The sequence below is a fragment of the Eretmochelys imbricata genome, chromosome 21, assembly GCF_965152235.1.
Source record: "Eretmochelys imbricata isolate rEreImb1 chromosome 21, rEreImb1.hap1, whole genome shotgun sequence".
In the NCBI taxonomy this organism is placed as follows: domain Eukaryota; kingdom Metazoa; phylum Chordata; order Testudines; family Cheloniidae; genus Eretmochelys; species Eretmochelys imbricata.
The window spans coordinates 6352124-6370500 of NC_135592.1; the positions used below are offsets into that span (position 1 = coordinate 6352124).

Consider the following 18377-nt stretch of genomic DNA (forward strand, 5'->3'; position numbering starts at 1 on the left):
CCACAGCACTTACAATCTACTGCTGTAAAAAAACATTGTAAGCGAGCAGAGAGTCAGGCAAAGCGTTTAGGAGCCTGATTCACTGTTACTTTGCCCCTTGTGCAGCCATTTACACCCACATAAAGGGTGTGTAAAATGGTGCCAGATCAGAATGGTGGCATTTCACACTGACATTGCACTGGCATGAATGACAGCACAAGGGACGAGATAATAGAGAATCAGGCCTGTTGAGTTCTCTCCCTGCGTGTGCTCTTCTGGTGAGTTTGTTCTTTGTATGTAATTGATGGCTGCGGAGCTTTATTGCCTGGCACCTAACTTTGCTGGAACCCCGGATGTCTGTGTCAGGGGTCTGCAATGTGCAGGGCTGTATGTGTGCCATCTACTGACGGGTTGTTTTAGGGCAGATCCCGTCGATAGCGCTCCTTGCTTTTCTTTTGTACCGCTCCACAAGCTTGAAGCAAATGGCAGTTTTTCTGTGGTCAAGTTGCTGATGCCCAGATCTTAGGTAATCTTCATTATCCCTATTAATTCTGTAGACCCGTTTCTCCTGGTCTTTAGCAACATTAGGCACCTGTCAGGCATGGTGTAGATAATACTTAGTCCTGTCTTGAGTGCAGGGGACTGGATTAGAAGACCTCTCGAGGTTATGATTCTATTATTCTATTTCTCAGACTCCCAAAAAACTCAGCCCAACCCAACCAAACAAACCACCAACAATCCATTATGTCTTTTCCAAGAGGGGACAACTCAGAATGACAGGGTCATGAAAACAACGTTCTATTTCCTGTGACGCAAGGTTACCTGATGCACGTGATGCCTGTATGTGGCCACAAGTTATGACATAGTCTCAGCTGGCCTGAGAAATTACCATCACTGGGTTTGCAGTGTTATTGTCGCCATATTGGTCCCAGGATATCAGAAACGGTGGATGGGGTAAAATCTTCTGTTGGTGAAAAAGACAAGCTGTCAAACTCCACAGAGCTCTTCTTTGGGATCCCTTGGTGGGAAAGCACTGGTCCTCCCTGCAGAAAGAAAGGGTTCCCTCTTTCCACCCTGCAAAGGTTAGATTTGTTTTGAGGTGCAGCTTCCCTTAGTGCTTAGAGTAAACCTGCCTTGTAGAGACCTTTGTCCGAGCTCAGTAGTTCACATGCTCATCCTGCTCCTTTGGTGGGTAACTTCCCAAAGGAACTTTGCTGCTGTAGGAAGCACCAGTCGTGGTTCCCTAGGTGGGCCTCTTTCCTCTGAGTCTGCAGAAGCCCCAGCACCATCTGCCACAGAGGATGCTGTCCTGTTAGAGATGGAGACTTTCCTGTTCTGGGGTCCTAAACACTTGTGATCCTTAAAGGGCTAGGTGGATGAGTCCTGGCTAAAGTCCAACTAATCTAGACAGATCCGGCCTCCCTAAATGCATTGTGCCATTTCAGATGGATTCAGCATTCTTTTTTCTTGGCATCAGCTGTTGTGTGGTGGTGCTGTGTGCTATTAAACAGCTGCTGCATTTCATCTCAGAGGTGGCTGCATCCCAGTGGCCGATGAAGAGGAAACTGTATTATGCATAGGTTGTACATCAGTTAGTTAAGCTTGCAAAGGGCTTGAAATGGCCCATGCAAAGTTTCTGGAGTGCTCTGGGGTGCTACGGTGGGGACTTTCAAAAGGTCAGAAGGACAGTTCAGTGGTTAACGTACTTGCCTAGGACTACCTGGGTTCTCTGCCACAGGCTTCCTGTGTGACCTTCGGCAAGTCATTCAGGATCAGACTCTCAAAAGGTACCTAGGCACTCAACTCCCATTGATTTCAATGAGAGTTAGAGGCCTTAGCCTCTCTGTAAAAAAATAGGGGACAATACCACTTCCTACTGTACAGGGGCATTGTGAGGCTACATACATTAAAGACTGGGAAGCATGCCAATAGTACAGTCCTAGCGCCATATACGTACCTTAGATAGGTATCCCACACCCACAGAGTTAGGCACATCATTCTCTTAGGCTCTGTTGAAAACTCCAGCCTCCATATATACATCAGATTACATTACACTTCTGCGCTGACCTCTCCCTGAGTTGCCTTTACCTCAGATCATGACTCTCCCTTTTTGCCAGCTCTTCTAGAAAGAAAACCAACAAATCAATCTCTCTTTTTGACATCTACCCTTTTAATTCTGTAGCCCCATTTCTCCTTAGCCTTAACATCCTTTCCCACAGTCTAAAAACTGATCTGTCATGTCTTTTCCTACAGGGGACAACTCAGAACAACAAGATCATGAAGACTAAAAGACAAAAAAAAAATCTTTGAACTCACAAATTGATAAGTCTCAAAACCCTTCATTTAAAAAAAAATAAATCCCAAGTTTTACTCTGTTTGAAATGTATTGTCGCTGCTGGCAGTTCCTTTGCTCTGACTGCAACTGCTGCCAGCTGCAAGGATAGATAGTGCACATCCTTGTCAGAAATAGAACGCTACTTTATCACAAAGAGACCCGCGTCTTCAAAAGCTTTTGTTCTTTTGCTTTATTTCTTGCCAAATTCTGAGCAGCACAGAATAAAAAAGATGGCAACCTGCCACATTTTCAGCAGTTACTTGCTAATCAATAGGTTTTCCATGAGCATTTGGTATTTATTCCTTACGTGTTACTCAAGGCATCGGTGTTACACAGCAGACAAAGCTCCAGCCAGCTTACTATATGTGTGGCATTATTTAGTCCTCCACTCAGCAGAGCATTTAACTCCATCCACATTCACCAAAGCACATGTGTCTCTTCTGAAGTTAAGCGTGTGCTTAAGGGCTTTGCTAATAGGATGCTAGCACCTTCTTAAAGTTAAGGCTCTGCTTAACTGCTCTGCTGAATCAGGCTCTTCCTGCAGAGCATTACCCGGGGAAAAGCATGTTGCTCCTTCCGGGTAAATCTAGCCTCCCAGCCCTGGTGGACAGACTCAGGCTGTGGGGCGCACGTGAGCACTCAGTGTAGAGCTGTGTAGAGACAGAGCTTGAAAGGTGTGGCTCAGGCTTTTCTGGGTCTTTAATAAAAGTGTAAAAGAATTGGTAATGGTGTGTTTGCCATGATACTAAGAAGACTGAACATATCAGACCCAAAATCTTGTTTGAAATGGTTTAGTGCAGGGCAGTAACTGGATTATATCAATACTGCTGGGCCACCTAAATTAATACAAGGTCCTGCTTCAAACTACCAACCACCATCAGCTCAAGCCCTCACTCAGAATTTCAGAGATCACTAAATACCTCCCCTGGGAGCCTTTAACAGGTAATACATCCCCACTCAAAAGCACTGAGTCTGTGAATGAAACAAGGGAAACTTCACTGGGGGGAAAGACAACACAGCATCAATCCGGGAAAACACAACAACAATATATAACTCAACACTCTCCCACAGTGACCTTGGCAGGAACCTACTAACCCCACCTGCTGGTGTAAATGCCCTACAGGCCAATAGCCTTTGCTATGTCCCTTCCCCGTCTGTTAAACTCCACTCACAGTTTGGAGTCAGTGAGGTGGGTCACAGTTTCAGAGTCTCAAGGGTACTTGAGCAGGGTTGTTTCCAGCCCCCTGGAAAATGCTACCTGGTTCTTCTGTAAGGCTCCACTACCTAACCCAGATGTAATGACTTCAGCTTTAGTTAGTGGCTGGGTCTGAGTGGCCTCACCAGAGTTCTCCAAGCTGTGCAGAAGTCCTCTCTGCATTGCACCCCACAGACAAGCTAGCAGTGTCTCTTGTCTTACCATAAAGTCTTCTCAACAACACATGATCCCCAGGAAAGGAAAATCAAGAGGACACAGGATCTTCAAACAAAGTCCTTGAAACAAATTAAGAACCGCTTTCACCTGGATCTTCTTTTAAGCCAGTTCCATTACCTAACCAGTTCTGAATTTGCTGCTCCCAAACTGGAGGAATTCTTGCTAGATCTTCAAAAGAAGATCTCTGTAGTTACAATTCCGCCTATTCACCAATAAATGGGGGCAGAGATTTCCTCCCCCTCTGGAGCTTCTCTTCAGTTGGAGTTCTGGGTAAATCGCTCATACAAATACAGCAGCTCTCTGGTTGTCCTGCTCCCTATTCGCCAACAGATGGGAGTATAATGCTTCTTACCCTCTCCAGCTTCAGGCCACAGGGTTTACACAGACTTCAAATTATCCTTGCTTATTGATTTCCCGCTTACTCCCTGCATTCCGTGTGCACTCAGCATTCCTATGAGCTTCTCTGGTGTATATCGTTATGAAACTGATCCCTTAGTTTCCTGGGCACTGGACCTTTACATTTCTAAGCATGCTGCTTGCCTGCAGGAACCGAGCTGTTTGCTTCTCAGAGCTGCTGCAGCCTGTTACAGCCAAGAGACCTACATGCCGTGCTCTCTGCTGAGGCCTTTACTTAGTGTTCTTTCTTGTTGCTTTTTTTCCTTCCTCTAAAACAAAAGCCACTTTAAGCTGAGAGCCAGATCCCCTGCTGGTGTAAATCAGCCTAGTACCATTGAAGTTAACGGAATTATCCCAAATTTCCACCAACAGAGGATCTGGTCCCAGAAGCCTATGGCTGTTCTTGGATTCCAGAAAAACATAAGCGATCTGCTTCTCTGTGACACAAAGGCTGCTTTGTATCACTCTGTCAGCGTGAAGAGGCTTTAAAGTGAGCATGAATTTACACACCCCGCAAGACCCCTTTCCTCTGCCTGAACAGTACTCGTACAGCCACCCCCATACGTTCCAAGAGCACGAGTCCGCTCCCCCAAAATCACGAGATGCTTTTAAAGGATGGAACCTTTTTCTTTGCTTTCTGGTTTCTGCACCTTTAGGTCGCACTTGGTTCACATTTTCAAGCATTCCTCCACAACCACGAGGGCTAGACATTTACTTTTTAAAACAAAAATGTGGCCTAGCAGCGACAAGAGCGCTGGTTGGGCATTCAAGAGACTGGGGGTCTAAGTTTGGACCTTAGACTAGTTTGGCTGGGTGACCATGGGCAAGTCGCTTCCTGTCCCTGTGCCCCAGCTTCCCCATCTGTAAAATGAGGACAACGAATGATACTAATGTCCTTTATAAAGCACTTTGAGATTTACTGATGAAAAGTGCTAGGTATTAATACAAGTCTCATAAAACACCAGGGTTCCAGCAGCTGGGGCTTTAAGAAAATCACTAAAAATTGTGAGATTTGTGATAAAAATCACAAGAGTTGGCAAAACTGAAGACCAAGTCTTTTGGGTGCTAAAGCAATAAGGATCACTCTAGTGAGTACACAGCCACGGCTCCTTTACAGTCGTTAGCTCAGATAGGATGGTTATATGATTTGAGCGGGGAATAAATGGCAAGTGCAGATGGATCTTGAACAAAACATCTCCTTTCATATAAAGCAATAGGATGGAGGAGCAGAGCTCCTATATGCACGTAGCTGTGCAGATGCTTCTAAAAGCCACTGATTTCAGAAGTCTCTCACGTTCTTTATCTGTTTCTAATCTGACTTGACAGAAAAAAGACCTGAGTGGCTTTGAATCAAAATCCAATTCACATTGCTGCTGTAGACAGCATCATGGCCAGTTCTCACTGCGTTCCTAGCTAATGGTACAGCTCCCATGGACTTGTACGGGACCAGGAGGAGGACTTGGGAAATCACTACAAAATCAACCCACTGGTTTGTGCAGCAGGTAAACTAATATAAGCTGCTTGCTGGCAGCCTTGCTCAGTCCCTGGAGAGCACAGAGACGCTGCTGCAGATACAAGTTCCCTTTGATGAAGCGTGTCTTGATTATTAATGTACTTCTGCAAAACCAATTGGCCGAACAACCACTATGGGCAGGAAATTAGAGAGAGGCTTAACCTGGGAGGCTCAGTTCCTCCAGCCCCACCTAACATGGCAGTGTTCTGGCTTAGGCCCATAAGCAATAGGCCTGATCCTGTGAGGTGCTAAGTACCCTTGACTCCTATTCAAGTTAACAGGAGTTGCGGGTGCTTGGCACTTTGTAGGAGAGGTGTAGCCCCACAGGAGCAAGACTGATGTTACCAGGTTGGAACTGCTTTCGTTACTCAGCATCATCCCTGTGCAGCACAAGGCCTCTGCACTACTTTAAACTTATTGCGAGAGCTTAAGTGGCACTTAAAGCATGCATAGACCTTGCATCTTGAATTTCATATATTGAAATTGAATATAACGCACAGGGAAATCGATTACACAAAGAAACCAACAGCCTGATTCTCCACTGCCTTGTACCTGCTGTTGTCACGTTGCTTTACACTGGTATAAGTGACTACACAAACTATAGGGGAATGGTCATTCAGACCCCAAGCGTTTGCCATATCAGATCAAATCATAGGTCCAGCAAATCCCTCACCCTGTGTCTGGCAGGGGTCAACTCCTTACTGAATAGGGCACCAAAGCCAGGCGCCTGCAGGGAAGCCGAGTGATAGGATTCTGTGTGTTCAAGTGCATCTTGTGCCCACGGACTGTCAAGAGTGTTATTAAATCCTGGCTCTGACATTACACCTGACATTTCAGAATCAGGGCCCCACTGCTCAGAAAGGTAATTGCCAGGCAGTCTGGGATCCAAGCTGCAGGCTGGAAATTGCTGTGGACGTTGCGGTGGTGTTTTGGGACAGGATTAGGAAAGGCTCACAGAAAATGTAGGCGGAATTTCATTTTCATGGAGTGAGAAGGCCAGAACATTACTGCAAGACAAATAGTGCAGGACTGAACCTTAAACCCTTCCATTCTCATACTGTATCTTGAAATTTAAAGTTTATTTTAGATAAAACCCTCTTCCCCAAGGCAAATATTAGATACTGGGATATGGAGCTTTCCACCTTTAGCTCCAATCTGGCCCCATCTCAAGGGGAAAGGATGGCTCAGGAGGATCCAGGAATTGGACACAAGGAGGTTTCTTTCCCCTCCCTTGAAAGCAACAGCTCTTAGCAACTGTCATTATTACATTTCCTACAGTCCCCAGCTGAGATGAAAGCTCCATTATCTAGGCACTGTACAGACACATAGCAGGAGACAGTCCCTGCCCCAGCCAAAGGTGCGGAACTTCACAAGGCACAGAGAAGACTATATGACTTATTCAAGGTCACACAGAGTCTGGGACAGAGCCAGGAATTGAACCTAGATGTCCCAAGTCACAGTCCATGGCCTTAACCACTCAACCCCAGCCAGGACACTGGACTAGATGGCCCAATGACCTGCTCTGGGCTGGCAACCCCTATGATTCCATGAGACGTTAGGCCCTTGCAGGTTTAACCCACTCTGACTGCTGTTTGCCAGCTGTGCTGATTAATTATGACACAAGGTGGGGACTAGTGCCTCTGATACCAGCAACCTGTGCTCCGGCAATTATTATTCCTGATGGAGCCCTGGGACTCTGAAGTGACTCTAATCAGCGTTCGAGCCAGGATGGAAGCTTATGCTGTGCATTAAAAAAATCCCTTCTGTTCCGGGATGGGCATGCGGCACCCATGACTCATGGCAGGCAGTGTAGGAGCCGGGACCTTTTGGCTCAGTGACCGAAAAGCATCCCACCGGCTGTAATTGCATTCGGCAACTGACCACCAGGTGCGAAGGCAGCTAAGCAGGTGGCTGCTTGGTAATGAAAGAATCAGATGAAGACAGTGCTTTTTAGGCTTTGTGTCCTTCTGACCCAGGAATCTCTTAGTGCCCGCTAGCAAGGGGCACAGAGCAGGTCCTCGTGGTTTCAGCAATCTCCTGCGTGTGGGATGTACATTCTTGTCCACCACAGACTGTCATGTGAGGTCTGAAATAAAAGAGTGAGCCATGCACCCTGGCAACTCTGAGGTCTGTGCCTAGGGACTGGTCACAAGCAAAGGTGAAGAAAGAGGTTTCCTACTAGACAAGAAACGTTTATGCAGCTCAGGGATGGGGGAAAATTTTTTCAATCGGGGGGGGCCACTGAGCCACAGTAAAAATCAGTTGCAGGCCACGCACAGCCCCATGCAGAGGGAGGAGGCCTTGAGGCTCAGGGCTTCCCCCTGCAGCAGGGTGAACCAATGCTCGCAGCTCCAGCCCCGTGATGGGGCGTCTGGAGTCTCGGAGCTTCCCCTAGACTCCAGGGTGGGGCCAGAAATGAGGGGTTCAGGGTGTGGGAGGGGGCTATGGGCTGGGGCCAAGGGGTTTGGAGTGCAGGAGCAGGCTTAGGGCTGGGGCAGAGAGTTGGGGTGCGGGAGGAGGTTTGGGGTGCAGGCTCTGGGAAGGAGTTTGGGTATAGGAGGGGGCTCAGGGCTGGGGCAGGGGTTGGGGTGCAGGAGGGGGTTGTGACCTGGGGAGGGAGTTCAGGGTGCGGGCTCTGGTCAGCCAGTGCTTACCTCTGGTGGCTCCTGGTTGTCAGTGCAGTGGGGCTAAGGCAGGCTCTCTGCCTGCCCTGGCTCCGCACGGCTCCCAGAAGCAGCTGCCATGTCCGTCGCCTAGGCGGAGGGGTCAGGGGCTCTGCGTGGTGCACGCTGCCTACTCCTGCAGGTGCTGCCCCCGCAGCTCCCATTGGCTGCTGTCCCCGGCCAATGGGAGCTGCGGAGCAGGTGCTGGGGGCAGCGCACGGTGCTTCCCTGATCATCTCTGCTCCTAGGGGCCACAGGGATATGTCAGTCTCTTCCAGGAGCTGCGTGGAGCCGACCAGACTTTTAACTGCTTGTCAACCCCAGCTTTCCCCCACAGCGAGGCAAGCCGGTGCTCGCGACTCCAGCCCTGCAGGGGTCAGGAGGGAGGCCTGGGGCTTCCAGCCTGCGTTGCAGAGACTTGCCATGGGCTGGATGAAATGAAGCAGCGGGCCGGATCCGGCCCGTGGGCCGTAGGTTCCCCACCCCTGATCTAGCTTGTTTACATGCAAATTACGTATTGTATAGTTCACAAGGGTTCTCTTCTCACCAGTCTGAACTGACTGTTAATGAAGGATCGGAAAAACTTAACAGCAAGAACCAAATAAGGGAGTTGGGGGTGAAAGGAGAACCTTCTCAAGATGCACATCTTAAGGTTTGCTGTACTACAGCCGGGCAGGGGGAGACAAAGAAGTAATTGGATAGCAAGTTTGCTGCATGAAAGAGGGGTCTCCCAGGTTTGGCAGAGAATGTTGGGTTAGATCCGCTTCTTTAGACTGGAGAATAATTTGCATGCAGTGTTATTGTAGCTATGTCGGCCCCAGGATATTAGAAAGACAAGGTGGGTGAGGAAATTAGAGATATTACTAGGAGGATAGTTGTTCGTTAAGTTCAGTGTCCAGGAAGTGCGTTATGATTTTGTTTTATACATAACCATTTGTTTCCAGCAGTCTGACGCACGGTCATTTGAATCTCTGCTCTTTGATCATCAACTTATTCTTGTTTTCACCACCACAATACCTTCGGGCTCTGGTGTTAACTGAGAATCACCAGTGTGACAAGCTGGTGTGTGCTGTTCCTTTTGGAACAGCAGCCTTCTCACTCTGTGAGCCTTCAGTGGGGAGGGGCTGGACTCTGCAGGGACATCCGAGGACGCAGGGGCTGGGGTGAGCCTATCACTACCTGTACAGAGACTGTGCGGCCTGTGGAGGCCTGGAAGGGAGCGCTTGTACTACTGCAAGCTGGTGGTTGCAGGGAGCTACTCCACAGCAGGCACAGGAAAGAAGCCCTCACACCCCGGACCGGCGGTGCAGAGGTGCCTCACAACCCTGGGTACCCCTGACGAACATGACTGTCCTCAGCCAAAGAACGTCGCAGGCAAATCATCTTCAGAAGAGAGAGCCCCTGCCCTGATTGCCTGCAGAAGTGCCCAGGGACCTGTCACTCGAATGCTACGAAGAGTTTTAAAAAAATTAAAAGAGGAAGGGAGGGGAAAAAAAGAAAAGTCAGCGTTGGTCAAGGGAAAAGACAAAGGAGGCCCAGGAAATATATTTAAGCATTTAGAAGTTTGGGTTTTTTTAATTAATTGATATCAAGCAAATAAAAAACAAGTCAAATCAAAGGGCCAGCCCAGTTGGTGTAGCTCCATTGAAGTTGAATTAGGTTTTACACTACCTGAGGATTTGGCCCTGTATTATATTTATTGGGTGTTCTTAATTACTCTCTCCTCTAATGGGAGAACAAGGGGAAGCCAATGAAATGGAAGGGCACAATTATCGCTGCGAAATGGAAATGCTCTTTTTACACTAGCTGTGAATAACCAGTGCCACATTGTATCAACACAGCCAAGAGCTTTGTGGGATCCAGAAGGGAAGAGACCTTTGTATGGATAACAAGAACATGCACAGTTACATTAGGCAGAATAAAATGTTGTAAGGAATATAAAGCTTCATGCTTCAGGACATGACAGTCACTAACTGATGAGGATTAGGAGGAACATACCTGTATGAACAGGTTGTCAGTGACCCATGTGAAATGTGCAGAGAAGGATACAGGATACTGACTAAGAATGGATCATTGATTTGCCCTGCTGTGGCAATTCTGATGTTCCTAAGGAAAACTTAGTTAATAGCATCCCAAGAAATCACAGTTTCACTTCAGTATATTCCACGGGTTTGGAAGATACAGGGCTCGAGCAGGTCCAGAAGTCCACCTTCCTTTTTTTGGGATCCACATTGACATAGTCTTCTCCCATCTTCATGTTCTCATAGTCCTCTGCAGTGCTTGCGCTGCGACCGGTAACTTGGAAGACCAGGGATGTGTAATTGACCCCTTCTTCTGACCGAGGACACTAGCGTATGACAAATAGAAACCAGACCAGAATTCAGTCTAGTCTTCACAGGCATTATCTGTTCTGGTGCAATCATAGTGGCATGGCACACTTTAGGGGGTCATACGATCTCTAAGCTCACTGCACAGATCTCACCTGTCTCACATTTGCATACCACAGAGAACAACTGCCATTCAAATCTTAGTGATTTCACTCACTGGTTTAGTAAGATACTGAAGTGAGTTTGCTTGGGATTTTGCTGCCATGTCAGCAGTTTGATTTTGGATCAGCAGCAACACGTGGCAATACCGCAGATGGCATGGAGATCACAAACGTTCTCCGTGTTGCTTTTCAGTGTTTTACACACACACACACACACACACACACACACACGATGGATTCTGGAGTCCTGGATCTGAGTAGCCCTAAAATTCAGGTAATATGTATACTCTTCCTGGCTCCCTCCCCATCCCTGAACCTCAGTCCTCCCCTGCTTGTTTCTCATGTTTCCTCCCCCTGACCGGGAAGTACTCTGCAGATCACTGATGGCCCAAGCACCATCATCTGAGAGCCAATGTTCTAAAGTGTAAACCTGGGGAGGATGTCATCAATCAGTAGGACCAGGAAAAATTGCATGTTTGTCATCTAATCTGGCCAGCTGTATCCTCTGCAATATTCTCACTCCCATTTTGTCTCTCTTCTCTTTAAGTCCTGATGCCCACACCTGTCCCTTGGCAGTCTGCTGAATGGCGCTGAAGCTGGGAGTTAGGCTGAAGTCCTGTGGGGCAGGGATTGTCTCTTACTATAGGCCAGATTTCCATGAGAGTTCAGCTCCTATTTGTGCACCAAATAAGTGGGGAGGTTTTCAGGGGAGCTCATCATACTGGGTGCCGCTGAGCTCTTGGGAAATCTAGTCAAGTGTCTGGACAGCAGCGTCTAATAAAACGGGGCCTAGACCTGGTTCAGGGTATACATTATGTCTACCTGAAAAGAATAAATAATATGAATAAATAAATAAGAATGAGGTTGGTGCAATTCCATTACCTGCCTAGTGGAAGGGCTGCTGTCTGAGCTCTCAGAGCTGTCTGAGGAAGAGCCACTGTCACCTTTAAAAAAAAGTGTAAACATTTGCACCTATAATAACTATAAGCTAGAGAATGGGCAGGGAGAAGAGATGAATGAGAAAGTGGGTTAGCAGTCGACAGAGGATTTCGCTCTCTCTCTCATATGGTGTGGATCTATGCACATGACACTATTTCTCAAACAATAATGCACAATTCCATTTTCTTGTCTCTTGGGGGTTCCAGTCATGAGTCCAAAATGGGGCCCAATCCTGCTATTTAATTTCTTGGCAAAGCTCCCATTAACATCCGGCGAGGGGGGAGGCACGACAGGGTTGGGCCCTTTAATTGTTTGGATGTGATTCTCATTTACATTAATGCCTCTTTACACCACCCTGGCACTGTAAAGGGGCCTTAACATGAGCATATGGCCTCTTTATATAGCTTCATAGATTCTAAGGCCAGAAGGGACTGCCTGCATAACACAGGCCACTGAACTTTCTCAAAGTAATTCCTAAACATGTATTTTAGAAAAACATCCAATCTTGATTTAGCAATTGTCAGGGATGGAGAATCCACCACGACCCCTGGTAAATTGTCCCAAGAGTTAATCTCTCTGACCAGTAAACATTTACATCTCATTTCCAGTTTGAACTTGGCCAGCTTCGGCTTCCAGCTACTGGATCATGTTATGTCTTTCTCTGCTGGATGAAAGAGCCCATTATTAAAAATATTTGTTCTCCATGGAGATACTTATAGACTGTGATCAAACCACACCTTAAGCTTCTCTTTGTGATGCTAAATAGATTGTGCACTTGGAGTCTATCACTAGAAGGCATATTTTCCAAACCTTTAATCATTCTCATGGCTCTTCTCTGAACCCTTTTCAATTTATCAACATCCTTCTTGAATTGTGGGCACCAGAACGGGATACAGTATCCCTGCAGTGGTCACACCAAATACAGCCATAAAATAACCTCTCTATTCACTCTCAAGATTTCTCAGTTTATGCATCCCAGGATCACATTAGCTCTTTTGACTGCAGCATCTGAATGGGAGTTCATGTTCTGCTGACTATCTACCACAACCCCCAAATGATTTTCACAGTCACTGCTTCCCACGATAGAGTCCCCCATCCTTATGCTGCCAGATGTGGTATAAAGGGGCCTTCAGGCTTGACTATACATGGAGCTATTCCTGATTAACTCCATGTGTGGGTGTCTTGTTCCTGTTTAAATTAACCATATGGTTTAAAGAAAAGGAGGACTTGTGGCACCTTAGAGACTAACAAATTTATTTGAGCATAAGCCATCTGATGAAGTGAGCTGTAGCTCACGAAAGCTTATGCTCAAATAAATTTGTTAGTCTCTAAGGTGCCACAAGTCCTCCTTTTCTTTTTGCAAATACAGACTAACACAGCTGCTACTCTGAAACCTGTCATATGGTTTAAGGACGTCCCTGAATAACTCCATGCATAGACAAACCCTTAACAGAAATGAGAACCAGGCCCTTAATATATTCCAACTCTGCAGCATTATGGTTGATTTTAAACTGGAAATTGGAAATTTTGCTTTTCATGCTGATTTTTTTAATGCCCCCCTCCCAATATGTGCAGTAAAACTCCACTCCCCCCTGCTGCCTGACAAGAGGCATTACTGTACATCAGCAATATTGATCAGGGAATTCAAAGGTTCATTGCGTTATTGGCTCCCGATGATCACATTCTCTAGTATGAAAATGTAAAATATGAAGAGTGCTGGCGTCAGAGACCCTTATCCGCCTGCCTGGAGGACTGAATGGAGAAGAACTCATCTGGCAAATGGAATGGGGAGGGAGGAGGTGATGTGAATTGCTAATGCATATAGCTCACTTGTACAGGTCCTTCATTCCCCGTCCTAAAGCTAGGTTGTGTTTGCTGCTGCCCAGTTCTACTGCTAACATACAAAGAAAGGCTCATCCCTTGCAATGAATCAGGCTGATAGCGAAGTATTTTCCTAGTGAGTTAAAGAAGTTATTGTATAACGAATAAACTGTTGTGTAACGAATAAATTATTGTAACGAATAAACTGCTCTCCCCCCTTTCTCAAACACTGAAATACGAATGCAGGACCCACACCTTATGTCACTCATCATTTGCAAAACGAGTGCAAAACGTGTGTAACACACTACCATAGCATGTTAGACTCCCTTAGCATGGGTGTAAGTGTCAACTTAAGGTGAAACGCAGTGGTGAATCTGGCCCTATGTTTCCAAATACCTGTCTGCAGGAACAAGTACCCGAGGTCAGATATTCATCCAGTTTCAACTGGCATTGGGCCACTGAAGTCAATGAAGCTATGCCAATTTGCAACAGCTGAGGAGCTGATGCAAGCACAGATTTGAAGATTGCAGGCTGTACCCACTGAGCTGAGACTTGATTGTTTGGCCCCAAAGATGCAATCTTACCCTGGATGTGCGGCCTTTTCAAAACCTCCTGTGTTGCCTGGGAAGCGTTGGGTTGTTCTGGTTTTGTAGAAGGGCTGCTGCTCGCCTGATTGCTACAGGAATGATTGTCTGAAATGGAAAGTCAGATTTGCTCGTTACTCCTGCTACTGTAGGGAAAACATGACAAGGGCTGTCACTTCAGGGCATGAGCTGATCACTAGGCAGGGACAATAAAAAAATCCCTCCTGCTATAGTATAATGGTGCACAAGGGGCTTGGTCATTTGTGGTTTGTTGTCATTTCTGTGCCTCCCACGGGAGCACACAGTACAGGGCATTATAGGAGATGGTGCACTGAACGACAAGCAAAATTGGTCCCTCCTAGAAGTGCCCAGTGCTTACAAATATGAAAAAATGAGAGTATTGGCTCGAGAAAGTTCCACACACACAAACACACATACACACACACACACACACATGTACACCAGCTATTCCAGTCCTGCTCTCCCCACATCCAGATCTGCTAGTGCCCCTCAAGCCACATCCCAGCAGCCGCGGTTATTCCACTCCTGGGACTTTCACACACGGATCCACCACTGCACTAGAACCCAGTCCTAGAACATCTCATGTCAATCCTGTGAGGGCCTCTCCTGAGCAGAATATAACATAAGAGTCAGAGTGGGCTATTTTATTTCTCAGGTGAACAAATGAGTGAGAAATTACTGAAACTATCAAACTGTGATCTAAAGCAGATTTGGGCTCAGATGTCTTGTGGTGAAAGGTTCACTGTGCTTGTGAACCTCCATCTATACAAATACAAGATTGAATTAAGCAACAGGGCTGATTGGAACATGTACTATATACAGCGCTTGGACAAATATGTTTCTCACTGGAAAATGTGGTTTAATCAAAATCAAATGTTGATTTTGATGAAAATTTCCCACATTCCAACAGGGAGAATTGAAACAAAAAATGTTTCAAATCAACTTTTTGAAATGCAGTGGAATTTTTTGTTTTAAAAGTCTATTCAAAAGAAAAAAAATTGTTTTGAAACAAAAACAATAAAACATCAGTCTATTGACTTGTTTAATTTTGATCGAAAGTGTCAGAATTTTCCATTTCAACATTTCTGATTCAAAACTTTTTGGAGTTTTTCATTTCACAATTTTTGTAAAAATATTTTTGACTTCTCATTCTGACCGGGAGCAGAAAATAATTTTGAAGCGTTGACATTTCCTGTGATAGGACAATTTTTCAAACAGCTGTAATATAGACTAGTATAGACTATTTCATGTGTAACGTGTCCTGTCAGACATCTGACAATACGGGCCAAACTCTGCTTGTCTCACTCATGCAAGTTGCCCCGTTGACCTCAGTGGGTCTACTCATGTGAGTAAGGCTGGCAGGATTTCAGCTTACTTGGTATGTATGTGATGACGGCACAGGGTACCTCGACATAGCAGCTGGGAGGAAGAATTCTCAGCTCGGGTAGCCATACAGTCAGTAGCTCTGCTTGTGCTAGTACCTAAGGGCTTGTCTACACCAAGCAGCTTTTAGCGACAAGGCCTTGTTGCTAAAAGGCAGCTTGCGTAAACGCTCTTTTTCAGCACTTCGTCGGCACTTTTGCCGACAAAATACTTCCAGCCCCGCGAGCGGCATTAGCTTTGTCGGCAGGAGCAAAGCCGCGTGCACACTGCCCCGTGCGTCGGCAAAACTTGTGTCTTTCACGGGGCGGGGGGGGGGAAGGCGCTTTTTTTAAGTACCCGCGAAAGACAGAAGTTTTGTTGACAACTTCGCCGTGTAGACAGGCCATAAAACTAGCAGAGCGGCCTCAGCAGCGCTGGTGGCGACTCAAGCTAGCCGCCGGGCAGTCGGGCGGGACGGTACTTGCCGTCCAGGCTGACTCAGTGCTGCCACAGCTGCTGTTTTAGGCACTAGCTCAAGCAGAGCTCGAGCAAGACGTCTACCAAGTTGGAAATCACACGTCCCCCACTGCCGTGTAGACATACCCACAGTGTCCTGTTGTCATGTGGTGGTGCTGTAGCAAAACCACCCAAATGCTGATTCTTTAACCCCTGCCACTCCTTGCTTTTTACCCCCAAAATACATGACTTGTGTGGCCTCCGCCCATCCTGCATTCCGCACACACAGGGCCAGAACCTCAGCTAGTGTAAATCAAAGCAACTCCTTTGGCTTCAATGCATGATTTCAATGGCACTACGATTTACACCTGCTAAGGGACTGATCCATCTGTTTTTCAAATCACATTGGAACTTGTTTAAAAAGGACCCCCATTCATTCTCCTCCCCCATCTCTTGGAGTGCTTGGCATTTCATGAACCAGGACTAGCCGTCACAATTCAGCAGTTTGTGACCCTTAGCAAACCAAAGAGTTACTCTTTGTTGGCTCTTGGGCCAAATTCGTCCTGTTCACTTAAATGGATTCACACCAGGGATGAAAGGGGCACATTATAAATGAAACCAATAAGAGATAAAATTACCTATTTTCCTGCTGAGCTTGATGTAAAGCACTACTAGGAGAAGAACATAGACAATAGAGGTCACACCTGAGCTGAGAATGTTTATCCACCAATAATCACATGGGCTAAGGGAGAGAAAACAATCAGGTTATGTTAGATCTTTCAAGTGCTGGTGGGCTGACATGGTTTCAGATAGGACGTCGTTTTTAAGGTGATTTCCCAAAGACTTTGGAAAAGATTTTCAACAGTGACCAGTGGTTTGAGGTTGCCAAGCTTTTGGGTGTCCAATTCGAGACAAACTAAATCTGATTTTGGGTGCTCTGCCTTTTCTGAAAAAAACCAGGCCCCTTTAAGGAATCTCAAGTTGAAAGGCACACAAATAAGACAGTGATGAGCATGGCATAAGAATCTATATAGAATAGGATAGAAATTGGGCTCCTAAAAATGGAGACACCCTAAAACCACTAGTCACTTTTGAAAATCTTGGCCTAACTGACTATCAGACCTGGGTGTCCAGCAAGAATACATAGTTGCCCCAGGGATAGCCAAATGGAGATTTTAAAAATAAGCAGAGAGGAATCCGAACCCCTTGGAACTGAACAACCCTTGAATTTTGATGTCTTCAAAATCTGGAGCCCATTTCTAATTCTACAGATCGGGTTACAGGGGAGAAGATCAACCACCCAACTCCATGGGGAATCGATCATCAACTCCCTTTCATAGCAGGTTTCTCCCTCTAATAAGCAGCACTAATGGCCACTGCTCCGTACTGCGGTTGAGAGCACCGCAGGGAAGAGCTGTTTTATGCAGAGCTTACCTCGGACAAGACATCCTCCCAGCAGAGAGTCTTCACAGGCACGACAACTGCTGAATGAATTGCTGAGGGTTTCTAAGGAGAGAGAAGGAGACAGGGCAGGGATATCCAGGGACCTGATAGCAAAGAGGCACCAGTGTCTCTGGGGCCAGATGGACGCACAGAGGAACATGGCTGGGTCCCCCAGGCGCCGATAAAACAATAATAATACTGTGCACGTCTGTATTGCAGAACGGGGGGGAAACTCAGGAACAGGAAGGCTGAGCGATTTGCCCAGAGTGACACAAGGGCTCAGTAACTGAGCCAGGAATGGAACCCAGAATGCCTGACTCCCAGTCCTATGCTCTGACCACTAGACAAAGTTCCCTCCTGTGCATCTTGGGCTGTCTGTTGCACTCCTCTTGGCTTTCATTCCCCTGGAGCTGCCCTGAGCCACAGAGGTTAAAACCATGTAATACCTCACGGGACGCCCTACCTCCTGCCCCCATAAATCAGCTACCAATAAGGGGATCAATTCATGCTAACTATGGCACTGGGCTGTACTGGGCAAATAGCGGTTCCCATAAGTCTTTCTGACCATCCACTGAACCTCATGTGGACTTGAGTGGGTGATGCTTCACAGCCAGCTGCAATAAGGGGACAGAACTGATGGAGAAAAAATGCAATCGTCTAAGCAGAGTGATGCAACAAAGAAAAGAAACTGATGCTGCGCTAACACAAACAGAGTGGCAAGGGGATAAAAAAAATAGCAGTGGAATGGACAGTGTGCTGGAAATGAGGGAAAAAGTCGGGTTAGGAGGAGACTTTATCGTCGTTAGGCCAGATCCCAGCCAGCTCCATTGACTTTAATGCCAATTTCCACAACCAAGGATCTGGCCCATTAGGTTTCTACAGGGGAATCAGCCTGGTAGGACTTTTCCAAAGCTGCAAAAATTAGTTGTAGGAAAATAAACAACT

The 18377-nt window shown here is 46.5% G+C and overlaps 1 protein-coding gene across 1 annotated transcript in view; it reads right to left on the minus strand.

Moving 5' to 3' along the window:
* Window positions 1-9871: 9871 nt before the first annotated feature.
* RHEX (regulator of hemoglobinization and erythroid cell expansion) overlaps window positions 9872-18377 on the minus strand; it is a 167326-nt gene continuing 158820 nt past the window's right edge. Inside the window, exons 4-8 of the mRNA XM_077839381.1 lie at window positions 17424-17495; window positions 16628-16731; window positions 14151-14258; window positions 11689-11750; window positions 9872-10665 (exon numbers count right to left, since the gene is read on the minus strand). Of these exons, the coding sequence (XP_077695507.1) occupies window positions 10459-10665; window positions 11689-11750; window positions 14151-14258; window positions 16628-16731; window positions 17424-17437 (495 nt within the window). The 5' untranslated portion in view covers window positions 17438-17495 and the 3' untranslated portion in view covers window positions 9872-10458. The remainder of the gene's footprint in view (window positions 10666-11688; window positions 11751-14150; window positions 14259-16627; window positions 16732-17423; window positions 17496-18377) is intronic.